Source organism: Toxotes jaculatrix, chromosome 11, assembly GCF_017976425.1.
Source record: "Toxotes jaculatrix isolate fToxJac2 chromosome 11, fToxJac2.pri, whole genome shotgun sequence".
Classification (NCBI taxonomy): domain Eukaryota; kingdom Metazoa; phylum Chordata; class Actinopteri; family Toxotidae; genus Toxotes; species Toxotes jaculatrix.
Genome location: NC_054404.1, coordinates 2,634,582 through 2,653,321, shown reverse-complemented (window position 1 = coordinate 2,653,321; position 18,740 = coordinate 2,634,582). Strand labels below are relative to the sequence as shown.

Genomic DNA, 18,740 nt, shown 5'->3' with positions numbered 1-18,740 from the left:
TGGTCTACATTGTACGACTTTCATGACATTTGGTTCAGCTCTTTCACGTTATCACTCAGACTGAAAAGTCCTGGATAGTCACGTCTGTTTTTGGAGGCCGAACTGAGCAAGTAACCTTGATGGATTCTGACACGATTTAACACGTCTTTCGTTTTGTTCTGAAATGTGTTCATCCTGTAATACTGCTGTATATCTTTGTCTTTATTGCTTTCTATCCATTTTGAATCTCTTTCTCATCCACATTGATCCTTCCTTTGTCCCCCGCCCCCCCGGCAGCCTTCATGACAGGATATCTAAATCAGCACTACAGTGGTAGTGTGCAGGCCCCATGTTCTTTCTTTTAACTCTTTTTGTGTTCATCCCCATCTCTGGAGAGACGAACATGCAATAAAACAAAGCAGGCTCTTTTATTCCTCACTTCACAATGCTGTTGACAGGGCGGAGTCACTCGGTTACACAGCAGTAAAGATCTACTGTGAGTTCCTCAAAAGAACAGAGGACAACACGAAAGTGTTTTAGGCTTCAAACTTGAAAACCCTAAAAGATGTGAGGAGAGTGATGCTGGTTTGATTTCTTGTCTACTACACAAGCCTGTCTGTGGTTTGCATCTATCTGGCAGTGACAGTTTTTTCTCCTCAGCATTATATGAGCATCATCGAGACTTTGGTAAGGTAAGAGAGACCTATTTCTCTTGCTCCACAGTATTTTTATGACTTTCCTTTATATAAAGTTTCTAGTTTGATGTCTGACTAACAAGGTTGTCAATGCAATACGTTTTTTTAAGACACCACAGGACACCAGCCTCATTAGCGTCACACATGCTGCCATGGTTATGTGACCATTCAGGCGTTTGGGGCCTGATTTGTACTTAAAAAACCAGCCAAAAGATAAACTTTCTTTTACACCTTGAATTTATACTGCATATAGAAAACCATCTCACATGAAGCAGGACTGTAGATGATTAGAAAGCAGGTTCATGAAGAACTCCTCTGAATTATCACATCTCAAACTTGGACATCTTAGTTTTAAACTTTCATGTCTGAGCTCCACTTTTACCTTCACAAAATCTGACTGTGATTAAACCTCAGAGGAAACAAGAGCTCGACCTGCATCATGTCTCATGTGTTCACATCCTGCTCATCCTGTCATAACTACGAATCATCATGTGTTGTGCTCACAGATTGGCCAAATGTCTTTGGGGAATCGCACGGATCATTGCTGGAGGCATTTTTTTTTTAGAACAATACTTAGTGGACTCATGGAGGTGCTGCAGTGTTTGATGGTTTCTACATCTGACACAATTCCTCTGACACTGCTGTTCATATTTTCCTGAAACCTACGGGAACTGCACTGACTGGCTCAAAATATGAAGAAACATCAGACGTCAGATGTTAATTGCTTTGATTAATAATTTGAGAGTTAATTATTGGTTATGTAGGTCAGATTCACATTAAATAAGCATTAAGTGGACTAATATTTGGAGCTTAAACAGAGGTTTACACTGCCAAAGTGCTGACAAGCAGTTTCAAATGTAAAATACATAAGATTTGACCTTATTAGCACAGAAATTCCCGAAAAGTCGCTTTCAACGGCTGTATCTTTAGAAGTGATAGAATGTAATGATTGACACTGATTAATTGACCAATTTACCCGTAAACATTTACTGTTTATAGGTAAACAGCCAGGAGAAGAAAAAAGTATGATAATAAATAATTCACTATACATATCTCCAATGATTTTACACACTGAGCTTACTCATCACACAGTTGTGTAACGTCTTCTGTGGCTTTGGCTGGAACTTTCTAAAGTTTGAAAAATAATTATGTCATCAGGGTTATCTCGACTTCGACTCGAGACCTAAGTTTTAAAGGAAAGCCTGAATCACAAACTGGGCGTGTGGGATTTGAAAGAAATGGGAATTGAGGTTGTACAGAAGGTCTAATGAAAGTCTGATGAAAGTCTAATAAAAGATGCTCTATAATGTAGGATCCAGTGTTTGTGGAGCTCGGTACCATCAGGATGTTTCGACCATTCTTTCCTGAAGATGCTTTTTGTGAGTCCACAAAAATTGGAACTGCAACACAAAATCCCTGGACTGTCATTTTTTTTTTTTTTTTTTACATTGCACAATTCTGTAAAATAACAACAATAGAAACATACAGTATTAATGTAATGCTAATTCAGTATATTTGAGGGAATCAGTAAAATCTAACACCACCCTGTTGCATCACCATCTGTGCTTTGACTTCTAAAATTTCTCTCATCTTTTCCACTCTCTGGTGCTCTGACACCATGCACATCCAAGCTGCTAATTGATACAGAAGCTTCCAGTGAACAGTTGTTCATTTCTCAGCCTGTGATGAAACAGGAAAGTCTTAACAGTGGGTTATTAGGCTAGTGACCCAAGAAAGATGGCTTCACTTATTCAAACAGAGAAGGATCTGTTAACACTCGCATGTGCTGTTACTTAGCTAACGAAATGGATGGTAGTTTAATCGCACCTGATAGTTGGAGCTGAAGGAATGTCCAAGTTCACTGACTCAACAATGCTCTGCTACAGTTCTACAGTTACAGATAGAAAAAAGTCTTGTTTAACTTATTTATCCGTTTTACACTAACAAAGAGCTCTGCCTTCCAGCTCAAAGAGGGAGAAGTGCCTCCAATCGGTTAATCCTGACGCTGTGCTGCTCCACGTCCTTTCTGTTTCTGTTTGAAAACAGATTCAAGCTTGAGGAAAAACCGGAAACTGTGTGTGTGTCATACAGCAATACTGACTGTTTATAGAGATCATCAATAAAAATGTGTTGTTTTCTCGCACAGCTGCAGGCAAAGAAACTTGGCTCTTTAACTCCATAAACATGCACAGATACAACGGGCGAAAGTAATCATCGCTTAGACAGTGACTTCATGCCAGGTCTGGACATCTGCAGTGCAAAGGGTGCAGGTGATGGTGTATAATAATGGATATGTATGTGTGTATGTGTGTGTGTGCTGTAATGGATGGTTTAATCTGGGAGATAGCGTGCACCGTATGGCACTGAGGTTTTTTAACACTGACAGACTATCCGGAGGGAACCAGGAGATGATCTTTATGATTTGTACAGAGATGTTGGCATCAATAACAGCAATACAACATTACGAACAGACACACACCTACACACACACACAGACACAGTAGTCTCAGACCTAAGCTTAGCGCAGTAGACGCAGGTTAGTGTTGTTCATGATAGAGAAAGATAGCACAGTTTTAATTATGCAGCAATGACAGACAGACTCTGTGGAACACCTGCAGAATTCATGATAGGGCGGTAAAACCTGACTGATAGCGAAAGACCGGCTCACTCAGAGCTGCTCTTTAGTTCGCTGCATAATCAAATACTTCCAACAAACGGCCCTGTGGTGCTAATCAGAAGTGCTCATTTTCTATAACCGGTCACCGCTGGAAAGTTCTGCCGCTTTTGTCATGACCGAGACGATTATACAGTATGAGGTGTTCGGGTACAAGCACACATACTTAAATACAATAAGAAAGAAAGTAAAAATCCTAATTGCAGTCAGATAAGGTGAAATTAAATGGGGATTTAATTATAGTGACAAAATGTAACAAAGACTGAGAGAAACTCGGGGTAACGGCCTTCTGTGTATGCTGCGTATGACGTATGATTTGTGTGAGTGCATGCTCCTAAACACCACTGACCCTGTGTTTGTTGCTTTGTGTTCAGAAAAAGTTGGTAATGAATTGCCTGCAGACAGAAATCAATGTGATTCTGGGTGTGTAGGCAAAAAAGAAAAAAACAAAACAAACAAATACGATTCATTTGCATGTGAGTTCCCCAAAGGCTCTTGTAGAAGTTAAATAAATAAAACAAGATTTAAAAGCAACATTTTTACACTAAAGATTAGCTGTGTTTTTCTAAACAACGCGTTCTGTAGAGTCAGCAAACAATAATCAGTAATTCATGAGCCAGTGCTAATAGTACAATTAGCAAAATAAGAGCCACAGGACTACTGTTCAATTCTTTCACATTATGTTTCGGTGTAATGTGATTCTCTTGTAGTATTTTATTGCATTCTACTGTAGTTTACAACTCTGTTCTTGGCAGAGGAGATAATCATCTATATTCAAAATAAGAAAATAATAATTAGTCTGCTTGAATATAAACTGCTTCACAAAGAGGGATGTTTTTTTAGACGGTTATGAGGTGAGACACCAACACACAGCTCGCTCCAAGAGCTACTCTAACCATGGTTTTGAGGGACCAGCATTTGCGTGTTCCCAGCTGGACACTGTGTTAGTGGCTCGCTCACCAGCTGCAGTAGTTCACCAGTTAACCCTTCAAGTGGTCTCTATGCTTCACCCAGCTTCTAACACAGCCCATTTTGCAAGTCAGTGTGGATTAACTTCCTGGTGTCACTAGGTCACAATGCTAATGCTAATTATACTGCTGTATAATACTGTCTTTCATACTGTCACATATCTCAGGCTGTGTCAGGAGCTGGTCCATGTGCCGTAGCATACGTTGAGCCTTTGTGCAGTGAAGCAGTCGTGCTAACCACTGAGCCGCTGTGTTGCCCAGGTGAAGTGGGCTGCAGACTAATTCACTCCTGAGGAGACGTCTAATCAGCCAAACACCAAACACCTGAGCAGATCCCAACTGGCTGCAAACTCTCAGATCGGTTTGACTGTGAAAGGACAAGGGCATCTTATCTTATTAAAACATCACAGCTTGCAAAATGAAACTTTTAATCAGCTGGAATCTTACTCTGTGAGCTGCAGCAGGAATATGTTCAGAAATATATGAAAACAATCTTTAAATAAAGGGAACTGAGGAAATAAGAAATACATATGTGCATAAAGTTTTCAGCCTTGAGTTACAAATGCAGCGAACTCATAGACCATAGATCAAAAAGCAAGACTCCTGCGGGTTTGATTTTATGTTCTGAGTTAAAGCAGGCACCAGCGACCATTTTGTTCAGAATGTTAAAGTTGACCCTCTCCAGCTGGTCAAATTCACATCTATCATAAAGTCTCAAAAACCCCGGACAAAGCATAAAACCTAAACTTTGATTTCTCATAAAGACTGAAAAAAAAAAAATCACAAAACTGAAGTGAACTGGTAAAGTGCAGAGACCCATTTAAAGTGAGAATGGAGCTTGTCCCTGTAATGGCTGCGCAATTTTCAACAATACCTCAGTAATTTGTCTGAAATATAAATGTTACTCTTCTTTATCAAAGCAACGTTGGCTTATAAATGCTCTTTTTTTTCCACTTACATTCAGTGCAGTATACTAACCCTAAATCTGTAATAATCACTTTGATGAAAGCCATTTAAATCCATGCAGAGGGCTGGATCGTTGCCATTCCCTTGATCTTGAGTTTGGGAAGTCAGTTTATTTGTCTTTGGCGCAGCACTCAGCTTGAGAGTAATATGAGGAGGCACACCTGACACACCATCTTCACAGACTCCAGAGCTTACAGATTATTTTCAAACCTTTGTTAGCTCTGTCTCCAAGCAATATCTTCGATATCTGAACCCTCTGTGAACTGAGACTCGAGTGTGGATCCTCAGGCAAGGATGTCACTGTGCTTCAAAGTCTGTAAGCCCAATATTAAAGTTGACAGGACCTGTGGAGTGCTGCTCCATTCAGAATTTTTTACTTCTGTATCCTGTGGATTCAAGTTAGGCAGTGTTTTAAGGAAGTGTTTTATAAAGTTTAGAGAAAAGAAGTTGCTCCTGTGAATCAAAGAGCTGGTCCTTGATTCTTGAAGGAAAAGTAGAACCATAAGAACATATATGGACGATACTTTATTCTACAGTTCTGCTATTAATAATTTCTTGAAAGTTTCGTGGAAAGAACCATAAAGTTTGGCACTAATAACAGGAAAACAGAGACAGGGTTCTGAGACTGTTAGTTAGATGAAGTAGTTGTGTTAATTATTGACTTCCAGATAAATTTCCATGGAAGAAATTTCTCCATTTAAACACCAGTAAATATTTATTAAACAATTCATTTCTCATCAAAAAACATTTTTCTTCATTTATGCTGAATTCTTTGTTTCTTTGGGGACATATTCCACAGTTTGCATGTTTAGATCAGCTGCTATCCTGAATAAGCTTCAGGTTGTGATAGCCTGGCACTTAACTGGAAGTGAATCAACTGATCAGCCTCTGTTTACTTCTATTTACTTCTACTTTGTACCAAATTACATGGTTATTTCCAGGAAACTTCTTAGGAGATTATTTGGAAATAAATGGACCCATAAAATAAAATGTTACTGATATATGATTGTATAGAGTAGTACGGTGATCAGTCACTTCAAATCCAAACATTGTGGAAGATTTCTAGGGCTGATATTGTAGACACATATTTGTTTAATAGATTGTTATAAAAATAAACCAAATAGGTTTGGAAAATATTAAAAAGCCTGCATTTTATGTATTTATTTGTTTTTACCAGATCCTCATTAGTTGAACAAAAAATAGGTCATATGTGCTTCTACTGTTAAAGGAATAGTTGGACATTTTGGGAAATTTGCTTATTTGCTTCCCTGTTGAGTGTTGGAAGAGACGATGGACAGCATTCCCATGCCTGTACAGTAAATATGGGACTGCCACCAGCCTCCATGGTTGTAAGAAACTCGTGTTGACTGCTGGTAGAGGATGAGATGAGAACACTGGTCCCTGATGTCACACTTTATTTTACACCGTTATCTTCTCCCTTTTCAGCTCACTTTAAGATGTACTTTCTGCTTTGGCTCAGAGTATAACCGTATTTACTTTTAAGGTGTTTCATCAAACAACCACTGCTAATGTGTATCTTCAGAGAACAGGCTATTTTTCAGCTAGCTAGCTCTTAATGGGCACAACAGGGACAAATGAGGCGAATCAGGCCAAGAACTGACAGTCAGCTGTTTCATGAACTGCCAGTGTGAGCTGTGATTATCTCTACTTCATGCAAGCTGAGTTCCACATATAGGATTTGAATTTCTGTGCATCTTCCACACTGTGATTTATTCATCCTGTGTATATTAATGTGTTGATGATGGATAGAGAGTCCCTCATGTATATAACACAGTACACATGCTTTGCTTCTTTGTAAATTTAAATCATGCCCTTGGAGGAAATATACAATTTATTTAATAAATTCTTGTGAAACCTGTGTAGATTATCTGGGTAACTTATAAGATGAGCATGTAAACATGGTTAAAAATAATTTCTGCATCACGGTGCACAAATACACACGCACACGTTCTCCTAAGGTAATGGCAGATGTGGATTTGACTGACATTCAAATTAAAGTGATGTTTTCCAAGCCAGCTACTCTGAGATGCACATCTGCCAGAGAAGTGATGACAAACAGTGCAGAGAAGATGATGAATGACACTGCCAGCCGGCACTGATGCTCCCAAACCCCTGAACGATTGCTCGCTCATAGACCTGTGAGCCTAATGGAAGTGGCCAGGTGGAGACGGGAATACATACTGATTCATATGCAGCTAAAAACTACAGGGGGTTGATGAATTCAATGATAGATGCAAATACTCTGCGGTGTAAAATGAGTGTACTGTATATGACTGTGATAATCTCTTCAGGGTTGCTGCTACCAGACATCTAATTTTGGATGTTTGTTGGCTCTAGCAAGAATCCACAAAAATGTTTAACTTTGTGCTAATAGAAACTGCTGGTATATGAAAGATAACAACTAAAGTTTGTTTTCTTGGTGGAACTGTATCTTTATACTGGTAAATATCTAAAATGTCTTCTAAACATGAGGTCATGCTACCAGTCTTAAAAGAACTATTATGTGTGTAACTCAGGGAGCAATGCTGTTTCTCAGGAGTGAGTACATGTATGGGCTGAAAGTCAAGATGGAAAAAGGATAAAAAAAAAAAAAAAACAGCGTGGTCACCTCATGCATTTGCACGTTGGTGTTCAGGGCCCTCATCTTGGCATCCAGGGCATTATGGGAATTAGCAGAGTAGTTTTTCAGACTGCGACTCTCCTTCAGATGAGCCTGGAGCTTCTCTCTGCGCCTCCTAAACAGAAAGAAAAAGAGGATGATTCACAGTTGGACCATTGACTGCCATCAGCTAAATTACTGTGAATCCTTTGTAGGTCTGCAGATTTTCGTCCCAGCCAATCAGTTCACAATTTCAATGATTATCAAATCGTTGAGGGTCAGTGAGTTGCTGAACTGTATGATATATGCATTAGGATAAAGCCCCTGCCCTAAACTGATGGCACGTCAGTCTCCTCTTGGACCACAAACTTAATATACATAGTTTTTAATTACAGCCATTATAAGGTCACTTTTCCCAGGTCAGATGGCTCTAAGAGATTTTCGCTGACTTGCAGCTTACAGTGGCTCCAGGATTTCTTTTCAAACTAAGTCTAAATAAGTCTAAAGACTAAATTTATGGTCCGGTGTTCTACTTTACTTTTGTAAATATCCATAATATCCCGTGTCATCCTTATCAAGGACACTGGGGAGTAGCTACAGGATTTTCTTCCAACCTTCATATTTAAAAAAAAACGAGTCAGTGGCAAAGGAGAATTGCATCCTACCAGTCTCATGCCCTTGAGGATGAAGAAGAAGAAGAAGAAGGAAAAGGAAGTGAGCGATTGACCAAACACACCTCTCTACACTACACCTCTCCTTTTCTTCCTGAGCAGTAATAAAACACACTCGGAACAAACAAATTTTCCACATCACAGTTCACTTTGACTCCATTTAATAATTAATGTCGAATGTATGTTGTATGTTTTGAGTCCAGGCTCTTCATTTCTCAAATGTGCTTTTATGAAAATGTTTGACTCAGAATTATAGTTTACTGCAAAGACACTGAAGAACTAAAGTCATTGACTGGCAAGCTAATTAGTTTGACCCTAACCTCGCATGACTCATGACAAGAGGCCTACAGATAATCATATTAGAGAAAGTGGAATAATTGGACCATGTGGAGCAGAATGTTATAATCAGGTTTTTCCCATTCATCTGAAAAAAGCTCCTCTGGTTTATTTTCCTGACCAGTGTACAATATGTGATCTTACCCCAGTTACCCAACCTTGTGCATTTACACTGGCTTGGATGAAAAGGCACTAAAGCCGAGGATCACGACTTCATTCTGTTGTGCCAGAGGAACGCTCATTATTAGATACAGGCAATGAAGCCTTTACAGTCCCTGTCTCAGAGACTCTCCTGAATCACAGCAATGTAATTAAGTGTTTGCAAACAGCCTCACAGTAAGCTCCTATCCTCTCAACCTCAGTGGCACTTTAATTATATTTTCTTAGAGGAGGACTGTGACATTTGGAACGCACTACTTTTGGAAAAGCGATTACTTAATATGAGAGAACCATTATCTCTTCTAAAACCTTGGCACAGTCTGGTTGCTTATTTGATTCTTTAGCATATACTTGCTCTTTATGACAGAAGCATATGCTTTTAACTGCAATCAAAAAAAAACCCATAAACTCTTTATGTTTGTTGAGAAATGTGTCATCTATCATCTTGCATCAGCCACTGTTTGTACCACGCAGAAAGTTTTTCTTCATTATCTAGAAACTAACTTGTCCCAACTTATTTATTTCATATGACAAACAAGCCAACATGGGTGTTCAGCTTCTCACAAACGAGATCAGACTTGTTTGAATGATGTCAGTAGCTCCTTTCACCAACCAGCCTGATCTCCTGTGGCTACAGCTCCGTCTAAAAATGAATGTGTCTATGAGACTTATCTAATACCATTCTGTATTTGTCAGAAAGCTCAGTATCACAGGTCATGTTGCTCACACATTGGTCAGCACCCACTCATTTGATGCTCCTGCTTATTTAGAGTTAATTATGCTAATTATTGTACAACTAGGTCTTTAAATTATATTTTGGGGGTATTTTATGCCGGTATAAGATATCGCAGGTAGTGAGATGGGAGAGAGAGAGAGAGAGAGAGAGAGAGAGAGAGAGAGAGAGAGAGAGAGAGAGAGAGAGAGAGAGAGAGAGAGAGAGTTAACTTGTAACTGTAAACAGAGTCTTTATATCTGATACTGGGTGAGATGTGAAGCTTGTTGAAGACACTTGCTGTCCTCCCTGGTATCTTCTCTGGTGATGCTCAGGTCAGGTCAGTGCTGCAGTCAGCTTCACTTCTCGCTTGTGTGAAAAGATCTTTGTCGTCAGTCTGGTCTTCAGCAAGAGAACCACATGATCAGTTGGACTGAGCGGAAGTGACTGACTTGGACAGCTGAGACAATTCAGCTGTTTGGTCCTAAAACTCTTTGAATGCCTTGCTTGTTGTATGTTTAGGATTAATGTCTTTCTGCATTGTCCAAAAATTGGGAGACTATGCATAAAAACAGATATTTTTAAATGTTAAAAAACAGACATTTAAACGTTAAAAAACAATTACAGCTTCATGTCGCCACTTAACCTAATTGTCAGTGAGGAGAGACAAAAAGGAGAAAATGTGTCTGTCTCTAAATACATACACAATGTGCTGCATGTTGCCCTTTAAAGAGAAATGTCGGCAGCACTAATTGGTGCATCATTTGTATGTCATTTAGCTCTATTTCTGTCTGGCTCCTTTTTTTCTCAGTGCAGGAAAACCTTCGACTTCATCTTCATTCAGGTCACTCAGATTTGCATGAACACTTCCTCCCGGTCTGTGTGCATCTTCTCCATTGAACAAGCAAGTTCCCCCGACTCAATTACGGATTCATTGAAAGCGCCTGTCCATCATGCCTTGATCCGATTATCTTGTTGTCAGGCTGCTCACTCACTCACATCATTATATTACAGAGGGAAGCCTATGGAATCACAGGGCCATCTATCACAGCCCACTGTACGGCCCATATACTCTGAATGACAGACTCCTGTTATATAGCGGATGTTTGACCCATCCAGTTGAGAATATAGAACCTCTCCAGGCTAGCTATGCAAAGTTCTTGCAGCTGGGGATGGATGTAGACCATTCATATGCCAATTAATGTGCACACACGGAGCATGCACTACAGAAATATGCAGATAGAGAGAGAGGGGCAGAGAGGAGAGAAAGAGAGCGCAGGAGCCACATGAGGTGACCTTTGGGTTGTAATGGGCTATGAATATGTGTGTGCACATAATGAGATTTACAAATTGTTGCAAATACCCAGTCTGGGATTTCTTTCAAGATGTTTGATGCCTCAACATGTTCCACCGGCCTTCACTAATTTAACAAAATGTCTCCTCAGGCATTTTGTCTGCCCACACCCAACACGACTTATTACTAAACACTTACCAAACATTTAGCTTACTTCACAACCTATGGCAGTTTAACCATAAATATTATCATCAAAGTCAGTCTGAAAGTTTGAAAATCATTAGAGAAACTTTCGGTCCAATTGAAAGCTTGAAAACTGACGGTTGAGATGAAATTACATGTCACTGCAGCTAAATTACCTGTCAATATATTCATAGGAAAATTCCTATGTCACATCAGAGCCCGGTTGGAAAAATGGAATCCATCTGAGAGTTGGGCAAAACATCCAATTATAGTCCTTGAACTTTGTGTGTGAGTGTCTGTTAGGCTGGTGTTGTGTTGAATATTGTTAACATATTGATTCGTGTTTCCTCTTACCTTAACTTGAACCCAGTCTTAGCCCTAACCTGAACCAGCCATCTCTGTGGTGCATTAATCATAACCTAACCTGAGCCCTAACTACAACCATGGAGGGCGGCTCCACCTGAAACACTTTTCAAGGGTAAAACAGACTCTGACCTAAGCCTGGAAAATCTGAAACACGTCTGTGTTGTTCATTATGTTCTTCATGTCCTGAGAGAATTGTGTTGTATATAGAATAACTTACATAACTTACAGTTAGTTTAGTTCTAACGGTCATTAGCTTTAGGTTGTGGCAGTAGGTGAATAAATCAAATGGATAATTCCAGTTTATTACAACATGGGTCTCATTTTTGTAGCTTAGACCATCATTTCTATTGGCTGTGTTTTGGAACTGGGATCTGGGAACATGGTCAAACTGGGTATGAGTGGTCAGGCATTTAAAGATGACGTGAACATGCCAGCAGTTTAGCCAAATGATCTCATCTGCTTGTGTTTATTGGGGGTTTGATTAATTGATGGTCTAACAGATTGTTGCAGCACTGTCACCACTCAGCAATTAACACTGGTGAACACAATGTTATTATTACTAAAAAAGGAATGATGGCCAACTATTGTAGACTGTGTGGAGCTGGAACTATTCTTCAACTATTTATGTCCTGAAACTGTTACATTTACGAGACTGACATATACACTGGAGTTTTGCTATGTATATATTTATACATATATTTGTGTGTGTTTATTGTCTCACTTGTTGCGGCAGTAGAGGGCCATACACAGGGTTCCCAGCAGGCTGATCGCCATGGCGATGGATGTGATTGACAACACCTGTCTCTTGTACACCTCTTTGCTCTCTGTGGGGAAACAAAACAGAGGAAGGAGCCACATTAATATGTGAACAACACGCTCTTGGGAAATAAAGCCATAGATCATGTACATATCCGTCAGCCTGAGTGTGAGACAGACACAGAGGAAGGGAGGAAGAGAAAAATGTGAGTGTGTGCCGAGATCCCACAGCCAATATTCACGGAGACAAAGTTAATACTAAATTAATACTATACAGCAATCTCACCATAACACAGAATTAAACATGGTTTTGAGATTTGTACTTACCCACTCTTAATTTCTAACATTGTTGTTTACAGAACCCAAACAGCCATTTTAAATCATCAAACAACCAGTTGCGGTGCAACAGCTCTCAGGGGTTTTTTTGTATCTGCCTTGCAGATTCTTTTCTGTATAACTGTAATTACTTTTGTGATAAATAAACCAAATAAAACTGAAATAAAATAACAGCTCAAAACCCATTTACAATACACAAACACCTATTTACAATTCTCCAGCACCAACACCTACTCTTCTCAGTTACCACGCAGGCTTTCAGCTCATTTTATCAGCTCTACCACATCGAGTAATGGTCCGGTAGACACTGACTGCTTTTGAAATGGATGCCACATGTAATGGAGCTTGAATACATGGAGACAAGAAGAGTTATGGCGCGGACGGACGTCATTAGTGGAGAAAAATGGAAGCTGTCTTGTTTGCTACAACTAAATCATAGTTGCCTTCAGATGCATTAATAGGCGATCAATCAAGTTTTATTAAGTCAGGCTCAGACCTTCGAAAAGCATGAAGATGACACAAGGTGTTGGGCTTTTACATTGGGATGATTGAAACAAATTTTTACTGGGGACGGGTTTGAATAGCCACTTTAGTACAAAAAAAAGATAAAGCTCTGAAACACTGACAATCAGAGATGCAGAATACAACCACAACCTCCTTAGCTTTAGAGCAACACAACTGCCGCCACTGCGTCTTGCTCAAGGGCATCCCGACAGCAGTCCGTGATGGAGAGCGTTACTAATTCACGACTGCAGAAAGATTTTCAGGCCTGTCGGGGAATTCAAACCAGGATCTCTCAGCACAAGCGTACCGCTGTAGCCGCTTAAACTAATGATGCCCACACAGATACTGCAGAACCAGTCATACATGCAGTATGTCATACATAATCCCTGAGATAACAGATGTTACCGAGTCTATTAATGTTGTGCGTCCCTATTTTTCTGCCTCCATCTATGTCTAAGTTATGTTTGGGGCCAGTGTTGTTTTGATGCTGTTAATCATCCTGAATCATCACATTGGCTCATTGGCTATAATTATATCATTAGAGGGAGCTGGGGGTTGTCCTGTGGGAGCACACTGAGGTCAGCTGCAGGGTAGGCAGAGAGACAGGCAGACAGAGCAGGAGCGAGAGAAAGAGAGCAGGGATGGGCAAAAATAGAAAAAAAACACAAGGAAGAATGAGATAAGGAGACACATAAGCCCCAACATATGGCTGTTTAAGGTTTTTTTTTCTTTTTAGCTTAGAAAGGAATAATTTTAACTCAAGAGCTGTTTATTAAGTACTGAACAATCTCTGCGCTCAGAATTCAATGACAAAAACCACGAGATGCAAGTGAAAGCTCTGGAAAAAAGCTAGAAAGTGGACCTTGAGTTAGGATCACTCATTCTGTTTTCTCGGGATGAGTGATCGTAAACTGACCTTAATTTGTAAAATTTTTCCTTTAACTATAAGAAAAGACATTACTTTTTTTTTTTCAAAGTTTGAGGTTTATAGGAAGCTTTATAATGTTGTGCTGTTATTATTTTAACCTGATAGCGATAACAAAACACTACTCAGTTTGGTCTTGTCTGGCAGACACCCTGTTGTTCCTCCCAAGAAATAATTACAGCATCAGTTGTTTCAGTAAATTCCTGAAAACAACATATGTTCATCTTCACAGCCTCTTTGATTCGGGCCAAAACAAACCACAGTCATTCACCCTGATCTTGACCGAGTCATTTTTGTGCCTAATCTAACCAAAACAAAATCATAGTGAACCAAAATGTTTTCAGTGTTGCAAAGTAATTTGTACGGAGGGAACCGGAGAATGACGCAGCTTATACCAGTAGCAGCCATAAAAAAGTTCTACGTGTCATTCTGGTTATAAACAGTGAGTTTTGTTATTTAATTTGGCAGATTTGTATCACAGTGGTGCTCTAATGTAAGGTGGAGAAAGGTGGAGGAACAGGGTGTGTTTTTGTGGTTGGCTGAGGTGGAGAAGGTGGAGAAGGTGCTACTCTGACACGGAGCAAAAGCCATGATGGAAACATCTAAGGATTTAGATGGAAAACAGGGACAAGGACTCTGACTTAAGTAAGACTTGATGTAACCCTGCCTGCAATACTGATGTGAGTGAGACTGTCAGAAATAAGCACATATAAGTGCACATACATACACTCACTTTATTCACTTACACCGTACACATACTGGGCAGAGCCTCCATTTGCTCTCAAAGCAGCCTCGGTTCTTAGCAGCATGGATTCCACATGACTTTGGAACCATTCCTTTGAGATTCTGCTCCACATTGACATGATGGCATCACATCATTTCTGCAGATGTCAGCTGACATTCAAGCTGCCAGTCTCCTGTTCTACTGCATCCCAAAGGTGTTTTGTTGGATTCAGATCTGGTGACTTGGGAGGCCACTGAAACACACTCAACTCATTGTCATGTTCATGAAACCAGTTTGAGACACGGTGCATTAGCATGCTGGAAGTAGCCATTAGAAGACGGTAAAGTGTGGCCACAAATAGGTGCACATGGCCAGCAACAATGCTCAGATAGGCTGTGGCATTCAAACCATGATTGATGGGTGTTCCAGGGCCCAAAGTGAGTCAAGAAAACATTCCCCACACCCTTACAGACACATGGCAGGTTGGCCCCATGGATTCCCGCTGCTGACGCCAAACTCTGACCATCTGTGTGCCTCAGCAGAAATCCAGATTCATCAGATGAGGCTACATTTTTCCAGTTTTCAAAAGTTTTGTGCATCGCACACAGCCAGGCTTACACGGAGAATGCTCGATGTGAGGCCAATCTGAAATATGTGGCTATATGTCAAGCTGTGCTACAACCTCACTATCCACCTACGTCCTTGTTTGGACACACCTACTGTATGCACAAACACACTCACTTGATGTGAATAAATCATATGGCTCGAGAGAGGGAAAGCATGTTCATGTTCCATCTGTGGAGCCATGAGGTCACCTCTTCTATTTATTTCCACTTCAAACCTCCAGTTCCTACCTGCAAAACCCTGATGGTCACTTATTTACAGTAACGTTATAGAAAAATAGGATTCATCTTTTGTGCTAAAGTTGCTAGAGCAGCAGCAATATAGATGGTTTCTGTGACCTTTTAGCATGTGTGTAATTTTGAACATTTGGAATGTGTTTACAGCTGCCATGTTTCCATACAGGTGCGTTGGCCTGAAAGAGAAATCAATAAATGATGGAAGATTAAAGCCTTTAGACTTTATTGGCTTCAGTGTGTTATTTATGACTCACATTGACATACTACTCAGACACATGAAAACATTGCTGAGGTGCTGATACAACACAGCGGCCGCTGCTTGAGCATATTTCTACATCCATCTATGTCAAATGACATTAAAGGGTTAGTCCAACCAAATTTCAAATAAAAGGGGCATGTTACAGATATTTGTTCTGTCTCCAATAAAACTCCCACCACTGCAATTCAAGGGAAGTGAATGGAAACCTGTTTGCTCAAAGGACTGAAAAACAGTATCCAGATATTTCTCAGTATAATCTATGTTCTTTACTGCGTTTTCTTTGGAAAACGCAGCTATCTACATGGTTAGATACCACTTAAGCAAAAGCTGATGACAGTTCAGACACAGGTTTACTGGGTTGCACTTTGCAAAATCGTCCAAACAAAATCTCTTGTGCATTAATAAATGCCAGAAATGATTTTTCATATTTCTCCTGGGCAATATCTGGAGATGTGAGATCTTACTCTAATTTTATGTGACAAGCAGTGTCAGGTTTGTGATTCAAGGATTTTTATCTAATGTTTTGGGCATATGGATGAGTCGCACAGCTGGCAGGCACTGACACTGTCAAGGTCCGTTGCAGATATTAGGTTAAGGTTTATTAAATTGTGTAGCATTTGTACAATTATGAATTAACCAGCTGCGGCTATTTTGAGGGCAGTAAAGGTTAATGTTTAGCGGCAGCACATTGGAACCGGCCCAAGGTTGACATAGCTGCAGAATTTGGATGAATGATGATAAAGGACTGAAAGGTCAGTTCTGGCTGACTGCTTCCCAACCAAACCATCTAACTAGCACATAAGCCACAGATCGTTAGCACCTTAATCACAGATAGGCATAATGTCAGATCAATGAGGTTTCAAGTACTGTTAAGATTTGCAGCCTCCAGACAGATCAAATGTCATCAACCGGAGGCACAGCTCATTGCTGCTCGAAAATAAAATCCCCAGAAAAACACTGAGTCAGATATCATGTTTAAAATACATCTCTCTTCCAACTTCAGATGGGGCCATTATGGTTTTTTGTTACTGATGTTCATTTCCAAGAGCTTAAGTACTGATTATTAAATCTACAATTCATCAATCATCCTGAAATTATTATGTTGAAGTATACCATAATGTAAAGACACTGCCATAATACAATAAGCTTTCATACTTACACTACAGTGAGTTTAAGATGGGTTTTTTCTTATATATTATACTTGGAGACTAAGGCTGCTTGGATTCAGCCGGATGATAACATGAAGTGCACAGTGTCAGCAGAATCTATTAGTGTTTACCACCCCCAAACAAGAGGCTCATTTCTCCTAAGTGCAACATCATAGGTCAAACTGTGTCACACCTGGATCTGAAAATACCTGGACTGAACCAGGGTGGACTCTGAGTGTGGAGACCAATACGAGCCATGCTCTGTATATAAAATCTCCTTCTCTGTGCCAAGAACAGGTAAGATTGACAAGAAGGGATGAATGAGAGGAATGACATAACAAGTGCAAGGGGAGATCAGAGGGACGGGATTCTCCAGCGACTACCTCACAGCCCTGAGCGTTAGGCTTTTCATGTGTGGGGCACAGGCTGCTGAGGGTGGATAAAACCTTTATTTATGCAGGTCCGCCGTGCTAGAGTAAGCATGCTCTCTTGGCTGGTCATGCTCATTTCTGTTAGTATTCGGATGGCTTTATTTGCTGATTTACATACTGAATATATTTAGGGAACTGGGGCGATTGTTTTTTTTCTGGTAATTTTCTTTTTTTCTTTTTTACGTATTCTCTCTTGCCCTAAGGTTTGAGGGAGGTTATACACACCATTTCCTACTGAGACTGTTGGACCGTGTTATATGTTGGTATTAACCCATCTTCTGTGTTCTACCAGATTGTTCACAATGCTGCTGTGAACAGAGACGAGAGACCACATCGCCCCTGTGCTGGCTTGTCTTCGCCAGCTTCCAGTGTGGGATCAGTTTGGATTTCAAATACTGTTTGTTTAAATCACCTCAAACCTTTTAACCCCTCGAATCTCCTCCAGGTTTCTGGTCACCTAAGGTAGTCTTAACTAAAGCTGCGTACTGTTCTGTGGTCTAGGCTGAAAAACTAGAGGGCGTGGGGGCAAGCCTTTGCTGTTGTGGCCACTAGACTGTGCAGACACCTCCTTCTAACTGTAATAATAGCACTGTCATGACAAAAGAGGCTTTTTACTATTTTTCTTCAGTTGCAGAATCATCTTTATCTTTCAGTTTGAGTTGTCTTTACACATCTGATTTCTACTGGACATGTTTGTACATTCTTGAGGACGTTTTAGATACTTGAGATGAAATGTCTGTGATCAGGACGACTGAGAAACTTCACAGTCAAACAGAAATGTTAAACTCTCCTTCTTTACACAAGTAATTCTACTTCTATTCACCACATGTGTGCACAGAAAGTTCTGTATTTTATATTTCTGGAAGTAGCAACAGCAGTTTATTTTAAAAGCTTCTCATTCACAAAGAATCTCTAAAAAATAAAAGCAAAACAGAAATTGTGATGCTTTCTGATTGAAATGTGATTTCAGGGAAGACACAGAAGTGATTGCTGCTTCTTACTCCATATTACATCTGACTGTCTTTCTTCTCTCCTGTTACTCATCTCTTTCTTTTCATACTGAACGAGAAAAGCCCAATATTTTACAGTCACAATGCATTTCAGTCCCTAAGTTGTCAAAGTCAAGCTGAGCGAGAGGAAAACTTTTTTCCACAAGACAGCTGAACTACATAAC

General features: G+C 40.0%; 1 protein-coding gene across 1 annotated transcript in view; it reads right to left on the bottom strand.

The window, feature by feature from the left end:
- Positions 1-18,740, bottom strand: part of LOC121189838 (pro-neuregulin-3, membrane-bound isoform) — a 288,975-nt gene that overhangs the window by 9,162 nt on the left and 261,073 nt on the right. Inside the window, exons 6-7 of the mRNA XM_041050306.1 lie at positions 12,345-12,447; positions 7,912-8,038 (exon numbers count right to left, since the gene is read on the bottom strand). Of these exons, the coding sequence (XP_040906240.1) occupies positions 7,912-8,038; positions 12,345-12,447 (230 nt within the window). The remainder of the gene's footprint in view (positions 1-7,911; positions 8,039-12,344; positions 12,448-18,740) is intronic.